The sequence below is a fragment of the Rutilus rutilus genome (genome assembly GCF_951802725.1).
Source record: "Rutilus rutilus genome assembly, chromosome: 11".
In the NCBI taxonomy this organism is placed as follows: Eukaryota; Metazoa; Chordata; class Actinopteri; order Cypriniformes; family Leuciscidae; genus Rutilus; species Rutilus rutilus.
The window spans coordinates 18,302,611-18,329,884 of record NC_140216.1 but is presented as its reverse complement, the minus strand read 5'-3'; the positions used below and the strand labels follow the sequence as shown (position 1 = coordinate 18,329,884).

Sequence of the window (27,274 nt, the reverse complement as noted above, 5' to 3'; positions counted from 1 at the left end):
TGAACTATCCATCAGATCTGATATTCTCAGAACACCACACAGCACCGTCATCGGCTGGGCTGACAGTCTGAGTCTCCACTGTTGCTTAGTTACCTATGATGAACTCGACAATCGATTACTATGGCCTTCCACCGAAAACAGGATGTAAACAAAGGTATGAGCGCTGGCTGAATTAACTTCATTTTTATTAATATCTCTAACATCTACTGCAGTCAGATCCACCCGTGTTCACTCGGAAGGAATCACTCACATTTTCTGTGCACTTGTAATGACACTTAAAGGATGTTAAGAGGCTAAAAAGCAGGCTTACTACTTGCCCCATTGAAGTCAATAGGGTGCAAATTTTAAAAATAGAATAACTCGGTGTAGGCAACACCGATTTTTGTCGTTGTTCTCTGTATTGACAGCACTCCAAATGTACAAAAAAGCTCAATGTTAAAATTGACCGGAGTTCTCCTTTAATGATGGTTTGCGAATAAGACATAAGCTTTTTCACTGAAAAAGCACAACTGTTAACTGAAATTTGTGAAAAACTAAACTATATGATGTAATTGCCACAAAGAAGCATCGCAATCTTCTCTCAGGCAAGCCTTACAGCATAAATTCAATACATATCCATCACTCTAGCCAGGCAAAGCACTGGCAGCCAAACATAGGGTACAAGATATGCCTACAGGCTCACTTCTGAATCCCTTAAGACATGCTTCAAACATGAGAAAACAGGAACTCATTAGAAAGGGATTATGGGTAAAAGGAAGAAAAGGTCAAAGAAAAAGGGATTTTTAGAAGGTTTGTGGATATGCAAGTGCTTTGGAGTTTCATCTAAAGACTGAACAGACTTGGAAAACGATTAAGTTCTTAGTGTCTCCATCTGCTTGATCCTGATGTTAATTTCAAAAAGAGGAGAGATTGACAGATTTTAAACCCGTCTTGCAGACACGCCTCATCGCTGGAGTTTGCAACATTCAGCGTCTCCAGCTGACAGCCATGAGATGCTTTGCGCTTCTGACTCAGCACAAAGCTTTGTTTCTCCCTGATGTCATTGTGCTATTCATCAGCGAATCTGATGTTCTTCAGCGGTGCACATTTTCCTGTCAGAACTGAAGGAGAAGGAGCGCGTGTGTGGATAAGAGAAAGACTCAGATGTGAATATTTGTTCAACGTGTCGCGGCTGTCAGGACTGCTGGATTCAGGATCAGAAAGCCTGACAGAACGCTGCTGATGTCTCCAGAGCCACATGGTGCTGCGCCCTTCAGAACGGCCTTTCCTGACTGACAGAACAAAAAGAGAAAGCCAGACTGGACTGAGATTCAGACGTCTGGCCTCTGGTGTTTGAGGAAAAACTGATTTTGAGCAACAAACACAGTGCTCATGTATGCACACAGGCACACAGGGCTGATATACTGTATCAATAAGCAGACAGACTCTGTCTGAATACACATGCTCACTTTCACACACAACTCACTCATTCAATTCAATAGGGCTTGCAGATCTGGGAAGGAACTTGTAGGAGGAAAACACACATACATGGGGGAACTGGGAAATGGTCAGAGGAAAAGGGAAAGTGTGAGTACCTACAGTATTCTTTACAAAAAAAAAAAAAAACCATTAACATGGTTCACTATCCATATCAGAATGAAACTGCATGTAAATTTAAAATAAAGAGAAAATCACTCACTGCTTAGTATATATTCAATTAATAGATGTGTTTGACTTTTCAATTTCTGTTTATTTCCTACCTGTTAGACCCACCTGAAAATCTTAAAGCAATGTTTACAAGGTTACATGGGTCAAAAACAACGAAAACAATAACTTTTTTTCGTGCATTGTGGCAGGCCAAGTAAACATCTGAAACGGTCTAACTGGGCCAACAGAAAAAATTCTTAGCATTGAGCCCGACACATTAAAGGCACATCTAAATGTGACATTTGTTACAATGGGTTTATGAGAAGATTGTTTTAAGTTCACTTAAATTAAAAGTTGTTATATTTTTAAAGCCTAATAAATGTTCAAATTGATAGCTTTCAATTATACTGCAATGTTGAACGGCTATAATTGGGGAAAAATGTATTTCCTGGAGACATCAGTAGCAGTATTGGTATCAGTGATTCTTGCCTTCATCCATAAAAATATACCATATATATATATATATATATATATATATATATATATATATATATTTTTTTTTAAATATACTGGGCCTCATTTTATGAAACGAACTTACGACAGAAAACTGGGTGTTAAACGTCTAGATTATGTCAAATTAAAAATAAATTAAGTAAGAATAGAAGGGACTGTGTCTGTGACCCATTAAAAATACCAGAAATGTTTTTTATTTTAATTTTTCAGGGGATTTAGCTTTACAGTCACAAATAGCAGGATAAACAACAGAACATGAGAATTCACACCGTCACATCACGCACCTGTAGTGCAGAATAAAAAGAGAATAAAATTAACTAGGCCTATATAAAAGGAATAAAATAAATAGGACTACACAAAATATAGTTCACTTAATTAATTAACAGATTAACAAAAAAAAAAAAAAAAAATGTGTGACTGTGTTTTTGTGACACTCTAACTCGTATTTATTTTCTTTAGGCTATATTTAATCCAGACAGCAACATAGTGTCGGCCCCGATCCGGGAATGTGGAATCTTCAAATGCCAGATGTGGGCCGGATCTGGGCCGACACTATGTTGCTGTCTGGGATCTTTATTGTATTAAGTCCAACTGATCGAGCAGGCGCCTCATGTGCGCATAGTGCAGCACACACAACATACTGTATCGGTTCTAGCATTGCTAACTTGACATTTCAGCCATTCATCATCAAACTAAAATGCAGTCAACCAAACATAAAATTTACACTGCTCAAATGAAATGGTCTGCTGTAAAATCAGCATGCCCAGCGCCCGACCAAACACATTTTCGTGCATGTAAAAGATGCTGTTTTATGTGGATATTGAAACACGAGTGTGTGAATAATAGTTTAGCAACTAAATGTTACATGGCAAATACGGAAACATAGGCTTTGGATTCTTGCTGAATGAGAAAGATGAGCCCATTATATGTTGTTTATACCACTATGGTCTAATTTGTGTTTTATTTTATAGTTTAATGTATAATTTATAGCTACTTATTTTTCATTCTTGAAGGATTTGTTGTGGAGTGAGTGGGAAATAGCCAGTGTTGCAATGTTAAACACTTGAATGTTAGGTGCGATTAATTCCAATTATTTACAGAAAAAATGTGCAATTAATTAATTGAATTAACTAGTTGATTAATTAGTTGCAGTACATTAAATGCATTGCATGTAAATTTTAAATATAGAATGTCCAAAATGTTATGAATTTTTAAAAGAACACTCCACCGTTTTTTGAAATAGGGCTTATTCTCCTTCTTTCCTACATTTAGATAGGTGGGCAAATGCATTTTTGTCTCAGTGCATGCATTGTTTTAGTTTGACAGGGTCAGCGCTAGCTTAGCTTAGCATAATGAATGGAATCCTTTGTTGCCAGCTAGCATGTCCTGAGTAAAAGTTATATAAATTAAAAAAAAAAAAAAAACGAATTACTTCTTGTGGCCTGCGTATTCACAACGAGTACAAATAGTGATGCAGATTAACACTAGGCGATTTCCTATGCAGATATTGACTTATATGTTAAGGACTATATTAGGGGGAAGCACAGGCGAAGCACTGCTACTTGGGCATGATATCTCTGCACCCAAGTAGCAGTGCTTCGCCTGTGCTTCCCCCTAATATAGTCCCAAGTCAATATCTGCATAGGAAATCGCCTAGTGTTAATCTGCATCACTATTTGTACTTGTTGTGAATACGCAGGCCACAAGAAATAATTAGGTGGGTTTTTTTTTTTTTTTATATATATTACTTTTACTCATGACATGCTAGCTGGCAACAAAGGATTCCATTCATTATGCTAAGCTAAGCTAGGGCCGACCCTGTCAAACTAAAACAATGCATCCACTGAGACAAAAATGCATTTGCCCACCTATCTAAATGTAGGAAAGAAGGTGAATAAGCCCTATTTCAAAAAACGGTGGAGTGTTCCTTTAAGCATAAATTCAATCGACAGAAGTTAAAAGCTAAACGTATGCTATAAACAAAATACACCATGGCTGGATGACTTCAATCTCACCACCATTTGGCTTCAAACAACAAAATCCTGAAAGTTTGAGTTAGAATAGTTTGCAAACACAATGAGACTGTGAAAGCAGACACGTGAGTATATACGTTTTCCTTGTTCAGCATGATGTTTAATGTCCCCTAATTTGTAAGACCAAATGTAAGACAAAGATGATACCTAAAGGTATAGTTCACCCAAAAATGAAAATTCTGTCATTTATTCACCCTCATGTCTTTACATGTCTTTAAAGCCTGTATGACTTTCTCATCTTCAGAACAAATTATATTATAATATAATTATAATATTATTATTATCTATCCTGAGCTATGAAAGAGTTAATATTGACATCTAAGAAGACTGAAACATTCACAATTATTGAAGAATATTTTGATTTAGATTCTTTTGTTTGTAAAGTGAAACATGCCAGAAATGGAAAAACATGAAACATGCCAGAAATTTGCCAGCTGTCCGAAGAGGACAACTGTGTGGAATTTACAGCTTCATCGTTATGGGAATCCCCTCCCTGAGGGGGAATTTGAATAAAACTACCAGAGTAAAGATGTTATAGTGATGTTGTACGAAGACAATAAACAGTATTACAGAGACCCAGAGCACAAGCAGGTTTTCAGAACCTCAGCTTGCAAATGTCTTTTATACAGCAAAAGTAGACAGTAACCAAGACCTAAACAAAAAGACAAAAAAGTACCAAACTTTGTAGACCATTAGTAGTAGATGTGTGAGAGAAAAGTGCTAGTCTGTGTTGAGAGTTAGGTTCTACCATCCACAAAACCTTGCCTTTCCACAACTGCCTTCTCAGTTTCGAGCAAACCTCACATCTCTCACACAGATATGGTGCTTTATCTTGTCGAACCCTCTTTAGAATTCGCTCAGGACTGTTGTTATCATGAGGTTCAGTATGACTGTGGGTTTGGAGGTTTGTTTATAATTTATAATTCTCTGTCTGCCCTGGTATATTTCCCTGGGGCTGTCTGTGGAGAGTCTTGTCAAGTTTTTCTTTTTCCCTTATCTTTTCTGACTCCTTATTACACCTTTGAACTTTGTGTTTGACTTTTTGTACCGTTTTCTGCCATGTGCAGTGAAAGCATCTACTTGGCTTTCAGCTTTCCGGATGTTTCATGAAAATATGCTTCGTCACTGAAAGCTGAAATACGTGGTCACCATTTCGTTTGGAATGCAATAATGAGGATAATTGAGATAATGAGCAACCTGACAGTAACTGCTAGTTAGGTAATCTTAATAGTTGCCACGTTGAAGGGCACAAACCACCACACAGGATTTTGTCCTTTATTTAGCTTTCTACTTTCTGTTTTAATGATGGTTGAATGATGGTACATTAATGCTTCATGTTAGTTCCCACAGGAAAGAAAAATCAGAAAATAAAGTTGGAGGAAACAATGAGATTAAATGAAGAGAAAATACAAGTCTCCCGCTTCTCAGAAGTTTGATGTTGCAGATTAAATTGATGCACAGTAAAACAAATCCAACACATAACCATTATTAATTATTAATTATGAGCATTTACAGGCTCCATTCGAAACGATGCAGCAATCTGCTTTGATTTACTGCTAATCCAGCCAGCACATTATCCATTTATTAAAGCGCCCCTATTATTTTTTTAAAGGTTCCTAATTTGGTTTTGGAAGTCTCCTACAATAAGTTTACATGCATCCAAGGTAAAAAAAAAACACTTTAATTTTCTCATAATATACATTGCACATCACCTCAATTCTCAAAGTGTTTGATTTGTTCTCCGATTCGGTCTCTCTAAAACCCTCCTTTCTGCAAGCCTACTCTGCTATGATTGGTCAAGTTTCAGCACCGGAGAGGCTTCCTTAGCACTTGACACACAGTGATATGAACAGTAACAATTGTGTCAGTTTTAACATATCAGTCTGAGACGGAGTCCTCCTTTTTAAGTGCATGCAAAGTGAATTTGAAAAACATTTGAAAATCAGAAAACAGTGGCCATGTTTCCACTGTTGGGCCAAAAGCAAGTGTGCTTATGCCAGTGCCAGGTCCAGTCGCGTTTCTCACTTCCGGGGCTTGATCGGGCCTCATCGGGCCAACGACCAGGGATTTTTGGCCCGCCGAATACCTTGTTCCAAAGCTGGCCAACTGAGGCTTGAGAAGTGGTCATGAACAAAGGCTGAGTTTACCTGAGTCAGGAGACTGTCAACACCGCGGCTCATTCCCCATGTTATCTTAACAAACAACCAGCTTCCTAGAGATCTGATGGTTTTTCGGATCACTGTATGAGGCAAAAATATACAATGCTAAAGGCTACGTATGCTAACCATTTCATTTTAATAATGTATTAGTAAATAGAGATGCACCGATTGATCGGCTGGTGACCGGAATTGGCCGATTTTCACGTGATCGGCCATGACCCGCATGATTAACCTTTTGAGCGGTACGGTCTCATATATGGGGTTTTTATTTCTGTGCCCCTGAGAGTATGGTGACAGTCACAGTGCCACATTTAGAATGTTCAGTGACGTCGCATAACTGCCAGATTCAAACTGTGCTTTCGCGCGTTTGCTGGCGCTGAGCCAGAGTCGGACGCATTCAGCGCTGTCATATATCATATATACGACCCGCAAACAACTGCGTAAGTAAACCGAAATTACGGTGTACGTTTCTGTAATTATAGTGTACTTCCGTGTAGGTATAAGGGAACAATATGTTAAGTTTTGGGTAATAAAGGGGTAACAAGCAAATTTACAACCTGCAAAGAACTTCGTAAGTAAACCAAAATTACGGTGTATGTTTCTGTAATTATAGTGTACCTCCGTGTAGGTATAAGGGAACAATATGTTAAGTTTTGGGTAATAAAGGGGTACAACCAGATATACAAGAAGATATATCTTGGTAAATCTGAACACAACTTGAGGAATTGCGGAGATCTCCTCTATACCTCTACAAGAGACACGAGTAAGATTACTGAGCTCTTATTGTCAAATCTGAGAAGCTGGTGACTGCAGCAAAAGCAATGGGTCTACATTTAATGTATGGAAAAGAGCAACACACACATTCTGGTAAACTTCTCCTTTTCCACAGAGGAAAGATGTTTTAGAATGACATAAGGGTGAGTAAATGATAACAGAATTTCAATTTAGGGTGAACTATTGCTTTAAAATCTCCTAATAGCTTTTGTGCTGCTGATGTGACAGAAGCTGAGCTGTAGAGCATCTGTCTGTTCTCATTTCCCCGTCTTATCCTCTTTCCTTTGTTTTCCTCATCTTCACACATCCCTTCCCCTCCTGTGAGTGAAAAAAGATCAATCTGACAGAAAAAAATATTCCAGTCTTCTCATTTATCTCTGTGACACTGACCCAGAATGCTCCATGAGAGGTCACTATGGTCAGGATAATGCATAAAACCCGTCTTCTGTCGGCTTAGGGGAGATGGCCCTCATTTCATCACTTTTTTCCTACTTTCTACTGTTAGATGTCCCAGAAACTGCTTGAGACAGTGTAAGGAGAGACAAACCCAGCGGGGCTCCTGATAGGTGTGTTAAGACTCACTGAAGGTCATGGATACACACAGCTAGGGACTTTGTGATTTCTGGATTAAAGTGGTAGAACTTACACTCACTAATTTTTGAAACCTTTAAGAAACTTTAAAGTAATATCCCAAATTTAGTACAAGAAAAGCTCTACAGACAGACCTAGCTCAGAAATTAAAGGGGAAGGAGTGTTTGGGAAACCAGTTCGCAAACAATCACTATTTTGCTACTTTGTTTGATGTTTACAGCAGCTTCAAATGTATTTGTGTGTGTGTGTGTGTGTGTGTGTGTGTGTTTATATATATATATATATATATATATATATATATATGTGTGTGTGTGTGTGTGTGTGTGTGTGTGTGTGTGTGTGTGTGTATTTTTATTTTTTTTGCTTATGTTGTGCAGGCCCTGGCCAATATAATGTTAACCTTGAAATTATACTGTTTAACTTTAACTATTACATGAGATAAAGAAATGTGACCACACCTTTATGATACACATATGACTGAAGTCTTTATCTCATCTGAGTTTGTCTGCATTTAAAAAATAAAAAATAAATAAAAAACCTCTTTGTTTATTTATTTATTTATTTATTAAAGTGGAATTTAACCTGGAATATGTTTTTAAATTGTCCTATGTCTCTAGTAGCACAATGCTAAATAAAGTCATAACTGAACTAAGGCTGCAGTGTCCTAAAGTCTTTTCTGGTTACAATGTTGCAGTAATTGCTCTTTCAAATCATAAATAAACAGTCAAAACAGTCCTGTCTTTTATGAATTTGATTGGCAAGTGTGGTATAGTCATATTTTCTGCCTTGATAGTGACAGTACTGTTGGCATGAACACAGGGACTATCCATAGACATAATGGTATTTATACTGTACAAACTGTATATTCTTTACCCTTACACTAACCCTACCCCTAAACCTCCCCATCACACAAAACATTCTGCGTTTTTTACAAAAAAAACTTTTTCTGTATGATTTATAAGCTTGTTTCCTCATGGGGACATCAATTTAGATCCCCACGGTGACACAAGTCCCCATGAGTCAGTGTGCATTCAGGTTGAAGTCCCTACCGATATAGTAAAACAAGCACACACACACAGCCTCCCATGGGAATGAAGCTGCCATTGAGGCTGTCCAACAGCGCTGAAAATACAAGGGCTGCAGTGAGCTCTGAAGACAAGCACTCTATTGTCATACACACTCCATCGATCACAGGTCACATATCAGCATCAATGACCATTCTGATAATGAAGAGTGTCCTTCAAATGACCTCCCACTACACACACTTTTATCCGTCTCACTCCCGTGGTTCTGATAATGAGTGTCTTTTTTTTCTCATTGGCATTTTGCTTTCCTGCATTCAGATCGTGTAGTGCCGCTCTGCACTGGTGCCCGTGATGTCACTGTGCCAGAATAAATTGGTCTCAAATCAAAACTGGAAATGGTGTGTGTGAAGAAGAAAGAGAGATAGATGAACCCAATGATTTGCTGGAAATTTAGGAACTCACTTTTCTGACTCGAAATGAAAGAAATGAAAGTCTGCATGAAAAGGAAATTGTGATTGTCTTTTTTTTTTTTCTATTGTGACATATACTGTATCTCATTGAAATAGGGTGGAGCTTGATTTTGTATATCAGGAATTGATTAGACTGTTGGATCATTGCTGATTTCTGATTTATCATTATCCAGTCTTCGCTCCGGTGCACCCATCATCAGAGAAGAGATGTTGTTTATAATCATTTATAATAATCACTGCAATATTCCATAAAAAATGAGAACTGTACATTTTGATTACATGGTGACTTTAAAGGGGGAGGAGACAAATAGTCATAAAAAAACAGTGGAAGAACACTTATAGCAACTGCAGGAACTAAAGACCAGCCTTCCAGTTCAAAGAGCCAATGGTCCAGTTTATTTACTGTAGACTGTGCATGCATGTTAACTAATCCTGCCAGGAAAAAAATACAGTTTTTAGTCTGATTAAAGCTAAAGCACCTAAATTTAGGATATGCAGTAGTTCTGTTCTGTTCATTTTATTGCTGATTTAAATACTGCGGTAATTATCCAACTATCTTGGAGATTTTTTTTGCATTCAAGAAGATACTTGCATACCTATAGAATATAGCAGCCGTCAAGTAGACTAACTTGTTTTAATGGGACTTTTACCCCACAACCACCAACATCACACCCAAGAAAACACCATGCTGAAATTAGGAGACAAAAGTTTTTTTTTTTAAGTTTTTTTTTTTATAAAACTATATACTTTATACTATCGAAAAGCAAGCAATACCATAATGTTCTGACAGTTAGTCAACAAATTCTCAGTGAAAACCCCAGTAAATAGAAAAAATAGCATTAGCTAGTCTCTTTACACATCCTTCACACCATGCCTGCAATGATTTGTCCACTTTCCTGGGGTTCGTCTGGACTGCTTGTATGGTAAATAGCTCCACCTTGAAGATCATATGCAGTGAAAAAGCTGCTGACAGAATCACTGAATGCCCCGTCAGACAAAAATGACACTCCAAAGCAGTTTGAGAGTATTTCAAACATTCTCCCACTGGCGTCATCAAAATATGTAAAAGCTCTTCACACTTCTTTTCACATACACACATTCATCACATCTCTCACACAACTGCTACTCTTTTCACCAAGAGCCACAATCTAAAATATCAACTTCAAATAAAAATGGGTGTTAAGATGAAGGCATCTGTTCTGACAGATGTGAGACTGGCTCATCAGCCTCAGGGATTCAAACATATTCTTTGATGCTGTTGGTTTATTCTAAGATCTCAGTGTGTTCTTGCTAGTGCGTTGGTAGATGTTGGGCTTTCGTTCTGATCTGAGAGCAGTTGGGATATAGAGGTTTTAGAACTATTGTTCCCTAGTCCGTCATCAACTCCTGGGATTTTTCAACTGATGCGTCCTCAACTCAGAAATCCGGAGTACAAAAAAAATGCAAGTTTCCCACTAGAAATTATGACACTGTGATTCCATTCATGTGTGCTCATCTTGTAAATGCAATCACTCTGGAATGACTTTAAAAGTGGCAGGAATTTCCAGCTTATACAGGCAAAGAACCACCCAAACAGACAGCCAGACTGGCACTGACATGTTGCGCTACGTATTTGACTTTTGGAGGTGGGTAAACTGACTGATGAAATGATACAACTAGAGTCCAAAAAAGTGGTAGGACGTTCAAATGCAGCAGTCTCCTGCTGTATAGCTGTATGTTGTTGTATAAACTATACCACAGCAATTAAAATGTGTCTATACCTCCATTCATTCCATTGAGAAGTACAGAATTCACACACAATTCTCAAAGCAAATATGAATACAAAGTTTACTAATTTAATACAATACTAATTAATACAAAATCTTTCAAAGATTTGAAGCATCTAACTTGGCAAATTCGGCAAATCCGGTGACTCAGTGGTGTAGGTTGCATTTGAAAATAATACTATGCCTATGACTCACATATCTCATTTTAAACCCTTGGAGGTATCAAATGTTGCAGGTATAAACCTGTGTGTTTTCGCCAAAATAGAATGCCAAAACAAAGTTAGAACAGGTTTGTCACAAATTCTGCCAGAACTGCAATTAAGGATGTCTATTTATGCCTATTAAGCATATTTCAATTGGATTATGAAATGTCGGTTACACTTTCTTTCGGTGGTCTACTACTGTAACTATTAGTAACTTTGCAACTACATGTCAACTAACTCACATTAGAGAAGTAGACTGTTAGTAAACTGTTAGGTTAGGGTTAGGTGTTATGTAATATATTGATATAAGTTGAGTTGTAGTTGCAAAGTTACTTATAGTCAGTAGAATGCCTGTTGGGGAAGCATCAAAATAAAGTGTTAGCAGATTTTACTAATGCATCTACTAATAAGTTGAGTTGAGCAAAGTTACTTATGCTTAGTAGAATGTCTAAAGTGTTACCAAATTAAAAATGAAATACACACATACTATGAATAAATGTACAATATTACACTTGTTACTTTGTGATTTTGCCCCTACCAGGGTTCTCAACTAACTGGAAATGAACTTCAACTTTATGTGGACTGGATTAAGCAAAAATTGGACTGGAACACATACAGATGGAATGGATTGACAAACAAACTACCATTTTCATAGTTAAAAAAAAAACAAACAAAAAAAAACTTGTACTGGACGATTCCAGTCCAATTGAACCCATGTGCACATTATCTCAGAACACTTTTGTGAAGTTTCACCTCAATTTTTTCCAGGACTCCCATAGTTGCCCACCAATCTGAGGCCAACTTTCTTTCGGTCTTCCTCTCTGTAAATTGTCGCTAATCCTTGAGTTTAACTGCATGAACCCAGACACAATGCAGCCTGTGATACTATCTCTTCTCTCTTCCCCTGTCTCTATCTCTCTTACTGTCACTCTATAATCCCTCTCCAACAGATTATTAATTAAACATGCAGGACTCCAGAGCTTTACTTGACATCCTTTGGTTAACAGACGAAAAGACAAGCAGATTGGTGTCAGGGCGGGCTAAGAAGCTTGATTCTTTGCACCTGTCTCTCTCTCTCACTGCCTGTTGAATGGGAGTGAGAAGGCTAGGGAACGAAAAAAAAAATAATTGCTCCTAATCTGTGCTCCCAATTAATCGGTGACAGACCACGACTTCCATTGTCCCAGGATCCAGCGCTGACAATAGAGATTTGCCCAGTGTGATTTGGATGCCGCGTGGATCCGTTTCCACACCCAAATCTGTCTTCCAAATGATTGGCGGCCTTAATTAAGAAGTGGCTTTGTCTTTTTTTCTTGCTACACATGAATGAGGGAGTAACGGACAATGGAGAGAGAGAGAGAGTGAGAGATCGAGAGAATGCAGATTTCGGTTCCAAAACATAACCCACTTTCCGCCTCAGCATGTAATAATGGGTTGTCTGGGGAATGAAAACAATAAGAGAGTGCGTGATGTGGGAGGGTATACGAAGATGGGTTATTTCAGATGGGAATGCTGAAGACGTATCCGGAACAAATAGGCTGAACGCTGAAGTCCATTCTAGGTTCGGCCCACTACAGTCACATCTTCTCCGCAGCAACCAGGCCTGACAGACCCTCGAGGAAGTTGCTATTACTGAGCAAAACCTTTGTTTTCTCTCTTGTTAACGCCCTCCATAGTTTAAAAATAGTGCCAGAAAGCATCCGAAGTGGGGGGGTATTCTATGTATTTTTCCTCCTTCCTTTGCCGCAACCTTCCCAATGCCTATTCCTCCTACTCCTGTACTCTTCTGAACACAGAAACCAGGATTGCATCATCACAACATGCTTCTCCAAACTGCTCAAGTTCATGAATGACAAAGTTGACAGAGCGCTTCCAGTCAGAACACCAAATGCTCCAAAGTTGTCCCTCAAACATTTGCACATCATCAGCATTTAAGATGCAACTTCAGTCTTATCTGAAATCAATCCAGCCTTTTCTTTGAATAAGAGAATCCCTTTGGATTCATCTTGGCTGCCAACACTTACGCAAAGTTGGCAAGAGTAACAGTGAGTCTCTCAGAAAGGGTCAATTATGTTGGCTTGACTAAGCATGTTGACTTTATGAATTTATAAAAATGACCCTGTTTAAAAGTTAACATACCCTTGATTCTTAATACTGTGTGTCGTTACCTGGATGATCCACTTTTTTTTTTTTGGTGATGATTGTTCTTGAGTCCCTTGTTTGTTCTGAGCAGTTAAACTGCCCAATGTTCTTCAGAAAAAAATCCTTCAGGTCCAGCAAATTCTTCAGTGTTTATTCCTGCCTTGTAAATGTGTTTAAATTCATTACTTTTTCATTACAATCTCATCTTCAAGTGAGATCAAGTGAATTGCACGACTCTCTTGCGAGAAGTGAATAAAACCGACGCTCTCCATGTTCCGTGTGATTGGCTTTTTGCCGCACATGTCACACTTTCAGGTGCACACACTCTAGAGTTAATCACAAACTCTGGATTAAACCTGAGTTGACAGAGAACGTTTATACTGAGCGCTGTGAGCCCGCTGAACCTGCTCTAAACCAGGTTGGATTTGTAAGGTTTTGTCAACTCTAAACCTACATTGAATCTCAGAGTTTGCTCAACTAGCTTCATGCAACAAGCCTCTGTACAGTACCAAAATATATCAAAATATATTTACAAACACAAACACACACACACAAAATGGATTGAAAATGGTAAATGTTTTTCGAAACAAACAAGAATACAAAGAGTACATCTCAGGCACATGTTTCAAGCTTTCTTTCATTAATGCTTTGTCAAGCCAACTTTCAAAGTTTGCCTTGACAGACACAATTTCCTGTTCTAGTTATCATTGCAGTTACTGTATTTTAATATAATGTATACATTATTATTAATGCTATAATTATACATTTATGCTTATGTGGCTCTTAAGTGGTGATTTGATTTAATGAGGTCATATCTGATATTGTTACTGTCCTAGTTTCACTCATAGTGTCTCCAGTCATAACAACATCTGTGATGCACTGACAGTATCCTCAACAAAACCCCAGACATGAAGAGGAGGGGTGTGAGGTCACAGGGTCATTGAGGGAGGGGTCTATGATCTTCTCATTATGTCCATAGTTTATGTGTATAACATAAAGCCTTTATAGAGTGTTAGAGGCATGCTTGCTAAACACATTAGACTGGACTTTTAGCAGTTCATATGATTGCATACTGTTTGATGACCAAGACACAACAAGCTCTTCACAAAGGCATGATGGGTTGATTTTGTGGGAGAATCTATGTCTGCAGAAAGCTTTTCAGTTTTCAGCAGAGAAAGCCCATCATTCACAAAATTCCACACATTCTCAGTCTCTTGTGTGTTCATTCATTAAATATTTGATTTAATTTGATGATGATTTGCCAGTTAGAGTGCAGAACTCTAAACTCAATTTAACTCCATGTTGAAATCTATGAGATTTTGCTTTCAAATCAGTGTGCAGATTCCATCTGGGCCTGGTCTCTACATGCCCTTGAATAGACCTCTCTTCAGTGGGTGATGGTGCCCACTTCACTGTCCGCCGGAGGGGTCGCCAGTGGGAAAAAGAAACAGCTGTTATCCCAGGTGTTACAGTATGCTGACACACTTGACAAAGTCACCTTCCCCTCTGACTTCATGCCAAGGTGCAGACGTGTGAATAAATAATACCAACGGTTCACACCATAGGTGTCCATACAAAGATAAAAGTGGTTGATTGTCAAAAAATATCAAAATAATATCAAAAGTGCATTAATACAGTATATTTCGAAATAATGTTTCTTCACATTCAAATAAAAATTACAAAACAATTTGTTGCTGCATGTTGACGTCTGTTTAATGAGAAATACATAGTAATAATAGTACTAATAAAGGTTTCTTTTATATATATTTTGAATTAGTTTTTATTTTTGTAATTTCTATTTTCATTTTATGTTTAGTTGAAGTATTTTTGCTATTTGTATTATTTTTTATTTAATGTCTATATAGTTTATATTTCAGTTACAGCTTTAATTATTTTTAGTATACATCCGGTTAAACTTAATGAAAATGACGATTTTTTAAAATCTTTTAATCTAATAAAATAATTTTGTAACAAAGTAACAAATACAAACTTCTATCATGAAACTATAGATAGCACAGGCTAATACTGTAGGTCCTAACTCAGCCTGCTCATGATCACCTCATTATCTATAGGGCACAGCTGATTGGTTCCTGCTGTATCAGTAGCCAATAAGCACGTGTGCTCAACCTTCAAATACCTTTGGTAGCATTTGCCTTAGCGGTGCAGCACGCTTTAAGAAACCCTCCACCTTCCCCAGCTCCACCTGTGTAGATCTGCTACGGTTAATTCATGTACGCTATATTGTACAGCAGCAGCATGTCCTACTTGCTCACAGTGTTGTGTATGTATTGGCAGTAGCAAGTCCTGTACTTGCTCTGCCGCAGCAGCAGCAATAACCTACAGCAGCAGCAGCAGTGTAGCAAATCTATTCCGCCAAGACCAAACATAGTCATACCCATTACCATGCACTTCAAGAGAATTCTGTAATCATTTAAGGCTGATTAAATAAGCTAAGGTTGTTTCAAAACTGCATGAATGTCTTTCTTCTGCTGAACACAGAAGATATTTTGAAGAATGTTGGTAACCAAACAGTTGATGGTCATTGACTTCCATAGTATTTTTTTTTTTTTTTTTTTTTTTTTTTTTTTATATAATATGGAAGTCAATGGGGTCCATCAACTGTTGGTTACCAACATTCTTCAAAATATCTTCTTTTGTGTATCTTCTTTTGTAACTATCCCTTTAAATCTAATATGCACTTGCACATTTAATCTAGTGTTGATATGCATTGTGCCAAGTTTGATGACAATGGCATAATTTTTCCAATAAATGTGTGGCATGACAGAGAGTAAATGATGGCAGAATTTATATTTTAGTGTGAACTGCTCCTTTAGTTTTGTTAGACAATTGTTTGGACAGCTGTGCACTAAAGCGGTGCTTGCCAGACTAGGAAGAACCATCTCTGAAGGACATAAGAAGGTGAGTTATGTGGGTTTTTTTTTTCCACATTTGTGTGTGTGTGTGTGTGTGTGTGTGTGTGTGTGTGTGTGTGTGTGTGTGTGTGTCATGTGTCAAGAGGGCACTGAGGATGCCAATGTCTTCTGCAGTTCAGGAGTCCTAGCACTCTCTAACTCTCATACTTTCCATGTTGCCACGGTAGCAGCTGGAGTTTAGCCAATTTGCCAGCAAGATGTAGGTGAGATTGTGTGTGTGTGTGTGTGTGTGTGTGTGTGTGTGTGTGTGTGTGTGTGTGTGTGTGTGTGTGTGTTTGTGTGTGTGTGTGTGTGTGTGTGTGTCAGGTACTCCCTATGGGGATATTTTTGGTCCCCATGAGGAAAACATGGGGAAATAATTGAAATAATTGCCAAATAATAACTGTCCATTGGTGCTTTCTTATCTGAGCTGATCAGTTGATTATAACAGCACCCATCAATGTCAAAATGACTGAGATGGCCAATCAAAGAAGGCTGGCATTACCATTACTGTTGTTTACAGCAGCAAAGTGTGAATTCCAGCATGACGCTTCAGTTTTAACGGTCAAAAAGTGACATTTATGTAGCTTAACATTTAGTATCTGACAACTGCATTATGATATAGAAATGTTAAATGACCAACAATGATATCCAGGTATGTAAACAACTCAATTTGCAGCCGATTTGCAGCATATTAGGCATAAGAATAAGAATTAATTTGTGCATATTTGGAATAGATTTAATGAACTTGGTTACAAAACTTGGTTAGCCTTTCATTAAAATTAACTTATTAAAAATAAAAAACAAATAAATAAAAAAAACATGTGGCTTTAACAGGTCTGTTTATAAGTTATATATTCGGACAAGATTAGTTTTACATGAAGAGTTTTAAAATAATATTATTATCAGTGTCAGGTAAGAGTAAGATGCTTGTCTACATTTTTCTCCTCACTTATGGGCTTATAAACAGCCACTTCTATAAACCCGTAAAGTTTACTTAAATAGGGTTTTTATAATAAATTAAAATTGTATTAACAAATAATAAATTAAAAGACATATACATCATACGTGAGCAAGCACAGCACATTAATTTTGTAACGCCCACATAGAAAACACACATTCCCACCTCTGTAATAAACACGGACATGGTAGTCCCATCTGAATCGGTACAGAAATTCACAGACGTTGAATGATAAAATAATTGTAACTCAAACGTCATTTAGAAAACTAGTCATGTCCGAATAGGGCTTAAGACAATAATTTGTCAGTTTTTGGACCTTGGTATTTCTAAAACCCTGCATATGGCTTTGCTTTTAGTGTATTCTCAATGGTTGCTAAGGCGTTACTAGGGCTGTGTCCAAAATTGCCCCCTTAAATAGAGCACTATTTCAAGGGACAGACATTTGTAGTGGTGTCCAAAACCATAGTGCACTCATTCAATCCCACAATGCAACGCAATAACGAGTGTACAACCAATGTACGCTTAACGGCTAGAGAATACCCATAATGCACTGTGAGAGTCACGTGCCGAAGTAATTCCTGAGTCACGGTAGAATATGGTGCCTGCAGCTGAATCGTCCATCCATCAATTTTCCAAACTGCTGGTCCAATGTGGGTACACAGGGTAAAATCATATAGGTATAAATTCCTTTTTAATTGATTATCAAATTGTTTACTTAAGGTTTATACATAGTTTCCATGACAGAGTTCAAGATAAATATTTTCATCTTACTACTAGAGCTGCGAGTTTGCTAAGTTTCAAATAACTATTAAAAAGTAAGCACACACTATGGCAGTGCTCGGCAACAGGCGGTCCATCTGGCCCGCGCCTGCAACCAGATTATTTTGATAGCGGCTGGTTCTGAAATAGATCTGTTATGACAGCAACAGTTACTCACAATCACTTCGTCTTTAGCGATTTTGCCTTCAAAATAAAAGTACGAGAATGTTTTTGCTGCAATGTTTTATTTTGAGATTAATTGGAAAAGTTCTGAAAGACATTCAAAAGAGTCTGTGGGTTGCTTGGTTGCAGATAAGACACCGGCTTTGCATTCACAAAACTAGGTAGGATGAACGCATTGTTGTCTTTCCATTCTTCTTTGTATGCCCTATTTTCACTGTCAACTTTCCTCTTTAGACTCTTTGATAGAGCCATTTTCTCTCACCAGCTAGCTTAAATGTTAACATCACTCTGCACACGACATAATAGCGTACCTCCAGCACGCAAAAAAACAAATGCAGTTTAATACGTGAGGATGCCAAGGAATAATTCTGAGTGTAAAAGCAGGCTACGTCAAATAATTATTACAATAAGGTAGGCTCCATTGTGTAACAAGCCAATTAAAAATATACACATTTATTATTCACAATATGGAAAAAGGAAATAAAACATAGTTTGTTAAAGGAACACTTCACCCATTTGCATTAAGCTTTGTATCGTTAGAAACCCAGTCATATTTTTGAATGGTCGTGCATTATTCCCTAATTTTCCCCTGAGACAGGAGAAATACGGATTTCAGTGCTGCAGTTCCTGCTTATAATGATGTAAAAATCATCATTTTGCGTCATTCTAAGCAGGAAGTCCCATTTCTTTGTAGAGGGGTTGAGACTACAAACACTCGTTCCTCATTTTTCCAGGGGGTGGGACCCACTCGCGCTACAGACCTATTACAGATAAGTGGGTGGGACTGCACTTGCAGAAACTAAAAACCGCCATCTTGTTTGGAAGCTAAGCTAACAGGCGCTGTGGAGCCAGATGTGAAGTTACGACAATGGCGGAAGGTACTCAATATGATATGGAAGAAGAGGATTTAGAAAGTCTGATACTCGAATCAGATGTTCGTGGCTACCTTTACGAGCCGAAATAGCAAAGAGCAGCTGAGGCTGATGGAGGAACAGGAGGCGGCTGCTGCGGCTTCTGCAGCCGAGGCAGAAGACCTGCCTGTTGCGGACGAGGAGCCTGGAGTGGCTCGAGCTGGGGCGGACTGGTGGCGCCTGTGCTCTCACTGTGCGCCTACAGACACAGAGATAGAGTCCGTCTGCTGCAAAGAATTTCAACAATGCCAATTTCTCCTGGACGAAATATCTGAATCAGACGAGGACACGGATGTTTGTGTTGTGAACCATCCTAGTTTCTGGATTATTGGGAGTGGCTTGCGAAGCTGTGCAATGTTGTGCATTGTGGGAGTTGTTGTTTTCCATATAAATGCACCCTAAAGTTACTTTCTGTCTTTCCTCGGTCAAGAAGGCACCAAATTCGAAATTTATGTTACATTTCGACAACATATATGACCCACTTTCAATAAAGATTAATGTTCCCACGGGTGAAATGCACCTTTAAGAGCATGACTCAAACATGCCATTAATGGGCTTATTCAAGTCCTCTTTTATTTTTATTTTTATTTTGATCCATTCCGCATCTCCCACATATATGTGTGTTTTAGCAAGGCAGTGACTGTGTTGCAAGTTGGTGAATGAAGATACTTGCCAGGTTACGTGACACTACTGCTTTGTTAATTTATCCAGTGTAAAACCCAGACACCGTCACACAAATGTGGCTTTTTGTTAAAGACTGTCCTACTACAGGATTTAACACAGTGTTACAGCTCACTGCCAGTTGCAAAATACACTGTAACAGTCTGTCACAGGCAATTCTAGTTGCATTTTTCATCAATTAATTTCTTAAATTATCCTTTGACTATGTTCTGGCCCGCCATCTAGTGGCAAATTTTTATTTTTTTGGCCCGATGCCAAACTTACTTGGCGACCCCTGCACTGTGGTAAAGCGGCAGCCCTTCCAGGCGCACCCAATGTCCGAAGTTCACTCACTTGTTTTCATTCACTCCCTCATGTGAACTTTATTAGTGGACTAATGCAGGGAATAGTGAATAAAGGCGATTTCAGACACAGCCTAGGTGTTTGCTAAAATGTTTGCTAAGGTGTCTTGAGTGTTTCTTTCTCATTGCTATGCATTTGCCAAGGTATTTTGAGTGTTTTAACATGTTACTAAGTGGTTTTTAAGGTGTTGCTATTGGTTGCAGATAGTTGCCTAGGTATTTTGAGTGCTTATGAAATATGTGGTAGCTAGGGTGTTGTGGGTGGTTGCCAGGGCATTGCTATGTAGTTGTGAAAGCGTTTTAAGAGCTAAGTATATTGCTGTATGATTGTTAGAGTGTTCTGGGTGGTGGCCAGTGAATGTGGTTGCTATGTGTTTTGAGTGTTTTTAGCATGTAACTAATGGTTTTTACGGTGTTGTTTGTGGTTGCAGGTAGTTGCTAAGCTATTTTAGTTGTTATGATCACATTGCTAAGTGGTTGCTAGGACACTGTTATTCAGTTGTTAAGGTGTTTTTAGTGTTTTAAGCATGTAACTAATGTTTTTTACGGTGTTGTTTGTGGTTGCATGTAGTTGCTAAGCTATTTTTTGTTGTTATGATCACATTGCTACTGTGGTTGCTAGGGTGTTCTGAGTGGTTGGTAGTACACTGCTATGTAGTTGCTGAGTTTTTCTGATTATTTTTTTATTATATTGTGGCTATATTTAGTATATTGTAGCCATGTGGTCTCAATGGTATTCTCAATGGTTGCCAAGGCATTTCTAGATGTTTTGCTAAGGTGTCTTGAGTGATTCTGGCATATTGTGCGGTTGCTAAGGTGTTTTAGCATGTTGCTATTTGGTTGTTAGGGTGTTCTGGGTTGCCAGGTCATGTCATGCAGTTGCTAAGGTATTCTTAATATTTTAGCATGTTTTTAGGGTGTTGTTGGTGCATGGTTACAAGTAGTTGTTAAAGTATTTTGAGTGGTTGTGCTAGGGTGTTCTAGGTGGTTTTTGGGGCACTTCAATGCAATTGCTAAGGTGTTTTGAGTGGTTACGCATGTTGGAATAGTTTGTGGTTGCTAGGGTGTTGTGGGTGGTTGCTAGTGTACAGCAATATAATTGCTAAGGTGTTCTTAGTGTTTAAGCACTTTGCTATGTGGTTGTTGGGGAGCTCTGGCTGTTTGCTAGGGCATGTCATGCAGTTGCTAAGGTGTTGTTCTAAAAAAAAAGTTTGAGTATTTTTAGCATGTAACTAATATCTGTTTTTTTTATGAAATGCATATAGCATATATTCAAATTACATGACTGTTTTTCACATCTTAGTTTTTCACATCTTTTAATGATTATCCCATTTTGAGAACTATAGTCAGTCTTTTATTCTTTTATCCCCATCTGCTGATGCCTCTACTCTTAACATCTGTATGCTAAGAGAAAATTAAATTGGAGATGTTAAAGGCTCCCTTTACATAAAAAAAGTGTTGCCCTGGTGATGGAGTTGTAAGGAAGGTATATGCGGATGAGGGGCAGGTGGGCACCTAAACACCGTGTGACGGGATCTGACAGGGTGGGCAAACCCCGCAGGCAAAACACCATCTGTTCCGTAATGGCTTCTGGGAGCAGCAAAAGCAACAATGTAGTGACAGCACCTGGATGTGAGAGCTGACAGGCCCTGCATGCTATCCCATGATGCCTTGCAGGTGAGTGCAGCACAGGGATGCAATGGTGTGAGATCTCTCAGGGCTGTCTATTCAGATACAGGACAGGAAGATGACGCACAGCCAGCACAAGTGGATACAATCAGCGCGCATTCTGCACGGCTGCAAAAAATGAACGTGGAGTAACACGTTATGACAAGACAAGACTCCCACATATAAAAACACAGCAGCATTGTCATATCATGCTGATTCACGAACACAGAACAAGCATGAAAACAAGAAGCGGGATTTATCTCATGAACCAATCATATCCAATCGTGGCGTGATGGAGGCTTTAGGTGTGATCAACTTGAGCGGTGCTGTGCAGACCAATTTGTGCAAGGCATCAAAGTACCACGAGAGTGATTCGAAAGCAAGAACAGTCTATTCTCTAATCACTCTTGCGGTACAAAGTTGTCAAACAATTATCGGTCTGTGCAATGCTGCTTCAAGTCGAACACACCTATTGTCTCTTCTTGCGTGACTTTCTCCCATTCATTCTCAGTTACCCCACCAAAGCCACCGCACACTTTAGGGGCTCTGTTAAAACTCAATGGGCTCAGGGGAGGCAAGAGAGATGTGGCCTCCCGCTGTAACTTTACCAGCGAGTGCCGCTGCTGGACAGTGTTACTTCAGAAAAACAAGTGATTTATACACTTATTAATGTCACATTTTGTAATATTTGCATTGTTTTATTTTTGTAATTTGGATATGTGTGTGTGTGTGTGTGTGTATATATATACTGTATGTATTACACTACTGTTCAAAAATGTGGGATCAGTAATATTTTTTAATAAGGATAAAGAACATCTTCAAAGAAGTCTCGTGTTCACCAAGGCTGCATTTATTTGATCAAAAATATGGTAAAACAGTAATATTGTGAAATATTGCAACAAAATATTTTATTAATATAATAAATATAAATATTTTTGTGGAAACCATGATAGATTTTTTCCCCCAGGATTTTTGACGAGCAAAAGTTGAAAAGAACAGCATTTATTTTAAATATAAATATTCTGTAGCATTAAAAATGTCTTAACTGGGACTTCTTGGTCAATTTAGTGTTTCCTTGCTGATAAAAAGTAATAATTTCTTTAAAAAATATATCTTACCGACCCAAAACTTTAGAGCGGTATAGTGAATATATAGCACTTTCATTGTAAGTTAATTATATGCAAGTTTCATCACCTACTTGCTTGCTACAATTATGCCATCAAATGTAGATATAGCAAAATTGAAAACACTGTATGAACAAAGAATCAATTTCAGAATAGTCCGTTTTAAAGACTGGATTTGAACAACAAATTGAAATTGTGTGCAGCGTGAGTGCGATGCCTTCATTGCCTCTAAGACAGTAAGGCAGCTGTACTGAGTGAAAGTGTTTGAGAGAATGAATAGCCTAGCGATTGCCCTCTGCTGCCCTCCTTCATAATATCAACCACCTACTCTTGCTCTTTTCTGCTGACTCTGGTGGGTTGCTGGGGGTTTCAGGACACTGCTCTAGTGCAATTCGTTCTTCTGTAGTTTTTCTACCAACCTCTCTCTCTCTCTCTCTCTCTCTCTCTCTCTCTCTCTCTCTTTATATCTAACATCTCCTGGTGCATCTCAGTGTCATGCAAAAAGTATATCAGATGGTTGTGGCTAAAACGAATTTTGTAGGTTCAAGCTGACTTGTGTCATTGTATTTATGTTAAAATGCATTCTCCTATCCCAGCTAAATGTGCAAAGGTGTATATGAATATTGATTCCACTGAAAAAGTGTAAACACTTCGACATCCCATCTATCCTGACATCGTCTCAACAAATTAATTTTTTGTATCTCTTATATTATCTGTTTATTCAACCAATTGCAGACAGGGTAAGTGTTCAGAAAAGCTCTAATGGATAGATAGGTGGTTAGAATTGTAGTAAATTGAATATAGAATAATAAATTGTTTTATTATGTTGGAGTAAAAGAGAGTACAGTAAAATGAGAAACAAAACTAGCACAGCCATGACAGGTCATCAGTCAGTTATACAATTTAGTGGTAATTATGCTAATATTTGACTGCAAATGTAACCACTGACCAATCACATTCAAGTATTCCACAGAATCAGGTAATTAATACATATACATGACACATTATTGATTAATACAGTAATTAAAACAGGAAAAGCCTCTCTTTTATTGCTATGCCTTATTCTGTAGATGGCAGTTTAACAACACAGTGGTGTTTAACATCACAAGCAAAGCTGATAGCGTTTCCTTTAGAAGTGGCCAAAGCACAACAGCATGTACGGCAGATAACTATTTCAGTTGTTTGCTATATAGTAAAGGCATAGAGTGTTTTTCAACTGTAAATGTCAAAAGACAGTGAAAAAGAGCAATAGGTGGTACTACATCGCGAGTGTAATTCAAAGCAGATACAGTAAGCAGACTGCATTCGCTCAGTATGGAAGAACTCACAGTGCGTTTTGCTTTTAAAAGGACGGCTCACCTTAAAAGGAACATTTTGTCATGATTAACCTGTTCCATTCCCTGAAATCTCATTCACATCCAATTTTAAAAGTAGGAAATTGACAGGCAATGCCAATTTTTATGTCACCATCACCAAACGCCAATGGGAAACTGATGCGACAATGCATGTGTCTTTGAATATGCTGAATGAAGGATGAGATTTCAGAGCTACAGCAGAGTGGAAAATTATCATTGAATAATGAATTAAACTGTCCGGCTTCAGAAGACTTGTAATGAAGAGTCTACTTACTGTATTTTGACAGCCATGGTAACTACGAACTTGTCATTGTATGAATAAAATACAGGGGGAAAAAAAAACAGCACACAGATTTGTAATTTTGGCATGGACTTTTCCTTTAAAACCTGACAGTGCCTAGTGTGCAACCCTTCTGTGTCCTTGAACACATTTTCTGAAATGCCCACTCACTTTCATTTGGATTTCTGCAGTGTGAGACCCTCTGTAACCTTTCTCGCCCCCAATCGCAGCCATACACACACATACATACACACACACACACACGCGCTGTCAGAGTGTCAGTGAAGTGAACTTGCACTCAGGTCTCATTACCTCCCACACACCCCACTGTGTGATGCTGTAATCTGACAGTATGAAGGATGCTTCAAAGACACAGGAAAATCGACTTTAACATCGCAATACATGCAGTAAGCTCCCCGGAATCCATCAGTAAACAGCCCAACGTGTACTCTGACAAAATATAAATGCCACCAAATAGACGGAACGGAATTATGTTGATAGTAAACGACAAAAAAATGCACCTTATGCACAATATTTTTTTGTCATGTAAGCTAAAATGTGCTTCATGTGCCAACATCTAAATTTATTTTTTCCTAAATTAATACATTAATTATAATGACTGAATCAGTATACAAGGTTACAATTACGAAAATCATTTGTAAGGCTCAGATCATTTCTAAGTTAAATTAGTCCAATGAAATGTATAACCCTCTACAAACCACAACACGACCTGACAAGCAAAACCAGAACAGCTACAGTGATTGTAGTTGATGTCATGAAAGTAGAAGCAAAAGACTTTAAACAAGCAGAAAAAAAAGAGTAAATATTGAGGCAATATACAGGAGTCTGACAGAAGCAGATCCTCAGGGCATACCTCTTCATATTCTCTTACTTGCAGAGTCTGAGCCAAAATGAAATACTAGATTTAATCTAGAACAGCCATGAATTCATGAATGAATAAATAGATTTGTGTAATAGTAATTAGTGGATGGATCATCTACAGAGAATTAACTTGATGCTACAAATAGCCGATATGGTACACCATTTCTCATTTCTTATTATTAGTTTAAGTAGTTTATTGAGGGTTGATTTGTAAAGAAGGACTACACGCCTGCGCACAAATATATTCAAACGCGCATACCTTTGGACTGAACAGGTAATGCGCATGTGTGCAACGTGTGTCTGCGTTTTTGCTGGTTTGCGCAGAGATAACGGATAATCGTTTGCACCTTCGAACCTATTTCAGGGAGTGCGTTCTCGAGACACCAGCCACTGTTTTGAGCGGATGGGCGGCCGGAGCGCGTTAAGGGTTTTCCTGTTAGAACGTGTGTTAGCGGCCCCTAAGTTAATAACAAATGATCTTCGCAACGGAAGTGAATCAATCAATCAAAACTAACTTTAGCTGGACAATAACTTAATCTGTTGTAAAGCGTAAACAATCGGTAATTTTCTATTATCTCTCTTAAGCTGCTTTGAAACAATATTGTTAAAAGCGCTATATAAATGAAGGTGACTATTACAATTTTTTTTCATTTTTTTTTTTTTCATTGGTGAAGTTGGAATTTCTTTAAGTTCACTCAAAAATTATTATTCTGTCATTTTCTCATCCTCATGTTGTCCCAAGCCTTCTTTCTTTCTTCTCCACAGAAAACAAAAAGGAGATGTTAGGCTGCTGACAGTCTCAGTCACCATTTACTTTCATTGCATTTTTTTCGATACAATGGAAATGAATAGTGACTGTTTGAGGCTCTCAATCTACCTGACATATTTTTTAACGTACCACAGAAGATAGAAAGTCATATGGTTTCGGAACAACATGAGGTTGAGTAGCCTGAATGATAACAAAATTTACATTCGAGGTGGACTCGTCCTTTAAAGGAGTAAAAGCAAGTAAATCCTTTCTCATGGATTGAGCTTTTATGAAACATAGCTTCATTTTCACACTGCCAAGTTCATATTTAAGCTATTTTGGACTTATAACGCCAACTGAAACATTTAACCATGCACATTCAGAAAGCAAAAATCGTATGTCATTATTTAATATTAGTCTCTTCATGATTCAGTTCTGAAAATCATGTAAAATAATGTTCATAAGCTCCATATACACTCCAAAACCATTATTAAAACAAAAAACAAAAAAAAATGAAGACCTATAAAAACTTCTTCACAAATCACAAAAAAAGATATATATTTCTTTCTACAAACATGTTGTATTAAACGCCAGCCGTTACGCAATTAAATGTCTAAGGAACTTAAACTTTCCAGCTCATGCATAAGAGATTAAAGTGCTTCCGAAGTCTGTTTTGAATGTTCAGTAATTCCCAGGACAGATTGTGTGTGAGTGATTTGGACTCCGTGGTATGAAATCAAAGTCTCTGAAACACTCGTGTCTTACCTGTTGGCCCCTCCAGACTTTCCGCACAGACCCTGGCGATGAGAAACAGCAGAACAGCAGACAGGTTCATGGTAGCGTTTAGTCCAGCAGGTGAAGAAATACAGTCAGTGAGTGTGGTAAATATCCTGCTGCTGCGCCACTGAGTTTCATCCAGAGACGCGCAGCACAGACCCCAGATCTGCCCGCTGACGTCACGACAAACTATTAAACCCCCTTACAACTCTAGAGATGAACCCAGTGAGCAGAGGAAGGGCTATGGCGCCTCTCTGTGGTTATTCACCAAAAAAAACATTAGTTAGCTGCTGCATAGATTGTTGTTGAGGCAAACTGATCGTCCAGTCGAAGCTTGAAAACAAATACGACATAGGCCTAGTTCTCATTTCCTAGTCTGTTCGTTTCAAC

The 27,274-nt window shown here is 38.2% G+C and overlaps 1 protein-coding gene across 9 annotated transcripts in view; it reads right to left on the bottom strand.

Moving 5' to 3' along the window:
- ptprua (protein tyrosine phosphatase receptor type Ua) overlaps positions 1–27,026 on the bottom strand; it is a 480,983-nt gene extending 453,957 nt beyond the window's left edge. For all 9 annotated transcript variants that reach the window (XM_084423701.1, XM_084423706.1, XM_084423703.1 and 6 more), the window contains exon 1: positions 26,873–27,026. In XM_084423701.1, coding sequence (XP_084279827.1) covers positions 26,873–26,942 — 70 coding nt within the window. In that variant the 5' untranslated portion in view covers positions 26,943–27,026. The remainder of the gene's footprint in view (positions 1–26,872) is intronic.
- Positions 27,027–27,274: the final 248 nt, after the last annotated feature.